This window comes from Triticum dicoccoides, chromosome 1B (genome assembly GCF_002162155.2).
Source record: "Triticum dicoccoides isolate Atlit2015 ecotype Zavitan chromosome 1B, WEW_v2.0, whole genome shotgun sequence".
Lineage (NCBI taxonomy): Eukaryota > Viridiplantae > Streptophyta > Magnoliopsida > Poales > Poaceae > Triticum > Triticum dicoccoides.
In genome coordinates this window covers 97,968,043-97,973,375 of record NC_041381.1, presented here as the reverse complement: position 1 = coordinate 97,973,375, position 5,333 = coordinate 97,968,043, and the positions used below count along the sequence as shown (strand labels likewise).

General features: G+C 39.2%; 1 protein-coding gene and 1 pseudogene across 1 annotated transcript in view; both read left to right on the top strand.

Moving 5' to 3' along the window:
* Positions 1-418, top strand: part of LOC119321542 — a 2,029-nt gene extending 1,611 nt beyond the window's left edge. The window contains exon 2 of the mRNA XM_037595181.1: positions 223-418. Within this exon, the coding sequence (XP_037451078.1) occupies positions 223-297 (75 nt within the window). The 3' untranslated portion in view covers positions 298-418. The remainder of the gene's footprint in view (positions 1-222) is intronic.
* Positions 419-475: 57 nt separating this feature from the next.
* Positions 476-4,268, top strand: LOC119321532 (annotated as a pseudogene).
* Positions 4,269-5,333: the final 1,065 nt, after the last annotated feature.

The window sequence follows — 5,333 nt, the reverse complement described above, 5'->3', positions numbered from 1 at the left end:
TAGTGTGCTAATGCTTGATAGGCTGGTGTGGTGGATCCATAAGTCGTTTTACTCTAATATAATTGATGATCTCACCATCTGCTGTCACTTGACATGATGCTAAATAGCCTGTTTGTCTTGGAAACATCTTAAGTCTGAATTTTGTGTGGATGTTTCTTAATCCTATAGGTACCAGTGTTTATATATAATTCTCACTTGCTATTATTTACTTTTTTTATATAGGCTTGCCGGTGCATTGCTACGGAAGTGGAGTCTGGAGGCGCTGTTCCTGGAGATGAAGCACACATGTGGATCTGAACGTCACTTGTATGTGTTGCTAGAGAATTTTAGAATAAAGATGTTGCTAATGTAATATGGTAAATTTGAGATGAAATGTATGTATGCATTTCCAAGCTATGATTAAGATTGTTGTTTCTCATGGGTGGGGTGTTTTCGGCTATTTGCTATGTCAAACTGGCGGGCCTCCTAGGACAACCGTTCCATCATAATGACTCTTGAAAAGGCCTCTCTCTCCTGCAATTGTAAAAACAAGATCTTAACAGTGGGAGCCTTGAGTGTCATGTTAAACCAATCTTTGATCATCGGGCAAACAAGGCAATGCATTTACACTCAGCTACTTTTCATCTTTATCTTTGAATTGACTACTATGCGATTGGTAGGAAGCACCGAGTTCAATGGAATTGCTTCTTTTCCTGTTGTCGTTCCTAAACTTCTTCAAATTTTGTCTTGCTTATATAGTATTAATTTTTACAGGATGTTTAATTGTGAATTGTTGCATATTATCATGGTTGTGAACCCATGATAAATAGATTCTGTAGTTTAATAGCAGTAGTGATTAATAGTCATTATCCACTTATGAATTTTTGTTCCTCTCTGTGAAATAGGGGATTGTATCCTTTTGGGGATTACATTTCTTATACCAACAAGTCACTCACTATTAATGAAATCAAACATTTGTGGAGGAAACATCGCTGTGCTAGGACATATGGTAGAGATCTGAATATCAGAGTGGACATTTTTTTAAAATCTAGCTGAGACGAATGTTCTGTGTAGTAACTGGAATGGCTGGAAAGATCCAATTATCTGGTTAGTACTAAAGTTACGGCCTAGAATAAGTTTTATGTTTTACAGTATTTCTCTTGGCATGATCTGCATATATTATTGATAGGAAGAAGTGCAGAAAATAGCGACGGTGATAAGTTTCCTAATTTACTCCAGAGGCACACTAGATAATGAAAATATCTGTCACATCTTGCACTTACACATGGCTTAGGGTTTAGAGAACAAGTTCTATAATGTTAATTTTTTTTCCTTAAGCCTTAGGTGACCACTAACCAGTCATTTCCGTTAGTGTGCATTTCTCATGTCACTAATCATTTGCCGTAGTGCATTTATTCTTTCTTGTTTTACACACTAGTGCAGTTGGTTTACTTTCTTTTCTTGAGTCATTAGTTTTCATACAAAAGCTAGGTTTGAATGGTGCTACTTATTCCGAATTCTAGGTTTGATGGCGCAACAGATGCAGTTGGGATTCAGTTTTTTCTGGAGAATGTTCATCCTAGAATGAAGCTGCTGCATCGGCTCTTTTTGGATTGCCAGACTCATTGTATGCCAGGCCTAATACATTTGGTGAACTTATGCGAGCTATCATATCCCCATCCAGCAAAGTCCAAGAAGCAGTTGACTGGGCTTTGAAGGGTGCGAATCCAGATATTGTTTTGCACACGCGCATGATGGCGAATAGGTATGGCACACTATTTGTGGATGCTTGTGTAAATTGAAGTAACTATATAGATTGCCCCATCAGTTCAAGAAGGAAAAGTGTAGTATAGTGGAATATTGACATCATGCAATTTCACCTGCCTACTTATCTCGTTCATCAGTAGTCACTGAAAATGCTTCTTTGCAGCCAAAATTGTTAATGTAACCTAAGATAGCTTTGCATATTTCTTTTATTTCTGTAATTTAATCTTCAAACTTAAAGTTTGAATCGGTAATAGTCAATTTCAATATTACCAAATATCTTCCAGTTTCAGAATGTCCACCACATTTATAATGCAGATAATTTGTTAGCAGCACTTAGTGTTGTACAACATATCAGGCGAGCTAAAGAGCTAATCAGTAATGAGGCGATAGTTGGCTATACGCCTATGTTTTAGAACACTGATATCATATGTTTTGAACAGTTGAAGATTAACTCCTATCATTACTCCAGGCCAGTCCGAGCAAGAAAAGCTGCAGTTCTTTGTATTAAGAGAGCCCTACAGATTAGGAATACCAAGGGTGCACCTCTGGTGGCACTGGTCTCAGACACACCAGCATTTGTGAAGGAGATAAAGTCAGACATCAGTGAGTTTGCAGAGGTTAGCTGCTAGATTGAATTGAATACTACAGGGTGAACTTAGCACCATATTTCAAGCACCATGGAGATTGATTATGCATTTCCGGAAATATTGGAAAGTTGGATGTTCATTCTGCAATTGTTTTCAGGTACTTTATTTTGATTACTGTTTGCCAAGACTTCTGGTCTGGAGATAGTTGGAAATGATAAGGTATTATTCACTCTCATCATGTCATGCCCCCATAACTGTTACTGTTTCCTCTACAGATTTCTGAGTTCTGAAACTTATTGGAATCTTTAGGAGTGATTTTTTATGCTAGATTTGTGTCAAGGATGTTACAGTTGATATCAGGAAATGGAAAAACAAACAAATATAGATATTTCCTAAAGTTGCTATATTAATAATGCACAACTCTATTTTGCTAGTGTGGAGCTACAATTTTGACATTTTTTTTTTAATTAAGTTGCTCCGGATTTCTTGTCATCTTGTGCATATTTTATCCTGTGCTGCTTTCTTGAGGATCTTCTTTGTCTGTTTTGCTCTCTTGTCTATATGTCGTGTTTTCTATTTTGAAGCATTCTTCCATACGCATGTGGAATTAAGGGAAAATCCATATGTGTATATACAGTTCTTACAACATTCTAGCAATTCTAGGACAAATTATGAGGTAAAACAAATGACACATGTAGCCCTCTTTTAACTATAGAGAGATCTGCTTATCATATTTTGAATCTGTTGGTAGACATTAATGGCACATACATATGTGATTGGTGCTTTGGGGGAGTTAATTCACCTAGAATACCTTATATTGTAGGATGGAGGGAGTAGCTCATGGATAGAACCACAAGTACACAACATAATATTCGCTATCTTTATAAGATATTTACCTGCTTTAGAAAAACATAGAATGCAATATTCCTTTGCTAATGATAAAATTGGCATATGTGCCTGCAAGAGGTGCCTGAGGCAACCTTAAACTGTGGATGTCATGTTAAATGTTCTACTTACACAGTTCAAAACTATCCTGATCATAAAGATAACAGTATCGCACTATTCATTAATGTAAGATTTTGTTTTAGTCAAAGAACACAAGTTGTCACTACGTTTGTTTTGATTAACTATGGGCAACTTTTATGGCATTTGTGGTATTTCTGTTGATACTTTTGCATCGATCTGGTTTCACATCTTGTTCCCTGAACTCAAGACTTATTTTTTGTGCAAGCCTTTGGATTTTCGTTCAAGAGACTGGGGATCAGCTCCAAGGTGGGTGGCATTTGTTGATTTCTTTATAGCTGCACAGGCCAGATACGCTGTTGTAACTGGAGCACATCGTTGTGTGGGGACCACCTATGCACAACTCATTGCAGCATTGGCTGTGGCAAACGTACATGGTACATATGGCTTGTCTTTTAACATGTCGTCGCTTTTTATTTTTGAACTAAAAGGTTGTGCTATATATAATATATTTGCCAAGATTCTCAAAGCGAAATACTACCCAAACACTGGTGTTGTAGATGCAACAGCAACCTGGCGCAGCATTCAGTTAGGCGTGGAGACACTAAAACTTGGCACAATATAAACATGTGGTAGGACCCTTGGGTGCCGTGAGAAATATGTTGATGAAGGTGGACGAGCTGATTGATCCAAGGACCGGCCAATGGGATGTACCACTCCGGAGCAAACCTAGTGGGAAGATGATCTGCAAGTCATCACAGACATTGTTGGATGGCATTTCAACAGGAAGGGTATTTTTTGTGCTCAGGCAGCCACAGAGAAGCGAGTCAGGGAATCTCAGATTTCTGGACAAAACTGTGGCAAATTGACTGTTTACCGAAAATTAAACAGTTTTTGTGGAGTCTGTTAGGCTTGAGCTGAAGGGAAGAGGAATGAAAATAGATACTACTCCCTCCGTTCCTAAATATTTGTCTTTCTAGAGATTTCAACAAGTGACTACATACGGAGCAAAATGAGTGAATCTACACTCTAAAGTATGTCTATATACATCCGTATGTGATAGTTCATTTGAAATCACTAAAAAGACAAATATTTAGGAACGGAGGGAGTATATGCTATATGTATGGGAGGCTTGACAAAGATCTGTTTTTCAAATGCAAAGAAGACTGGCGTGGAGAGAGTTAAATCTGGTGTGCAGAGAGTTAAATCTGGAAGGAATTCAGAAAAAAAAAGTAAGACCGGAGTGGAGAGAGTTAAATCCGGAAGGAATTCACTGCAAACTCATGGAAGCCGGTTCATGTTATTATTATGGCTCTGGTGGGGGAGCGCAACAAATGGAGGGAAGAAGGCACAAGACGGACAGCGTCAGAGATTGCCTGCCTACATCTCGACATCTCTGGCTGACCGGTTTCAGAAAACAGATGGTGCGGCCGGCGTGTTGTCGGATAGGCGTCAGAAACAGAGATGGAGATGGCTGCAGGCTAGCTTAATACCCTGAAACTGAACACCCGGCCCCGTTTGGATTGTCGTTTTCCTTCTAGATACAGTTGTAAAATATACGGACCTTCGACGGTCGTTTTGGTTTCAGGCTTGAAATAGCTCTTCGCCTGTAAGTTACACCCGGAAGTTAAATACACCTGTATTAAAATACAACCATACCAAGCACGGCCTTATGATCTTTTAGATTTAAAGTTGGGATATTGATCCACACCCTCGTTCCTGTTGCCCTTTGTACTACATGATGTAACCCTTTTGATATGAGCAATAAACTTTGAGTGTTAAAAATATAGGATGTGTGCACTAGGCAGTAGGCGGTACAATCCAATAAGGTTTGGTGCGTGCAAGAGTCAAGTCCCTTTCATGAACCACAAGAATCTCAAGGACTTCTTCCACCAGGTCGTAGATGCACAGATCCCCATCATCCTCGACGAAGTTCTTCATGAAGTAGACGCGGTTCCTTTGCAGGTTGCACGCGCTCGCCGGGCAAGAAACCGCATTGCCTCCGTGAGCCAACATGAAGACCCTGTCCCCAATGTC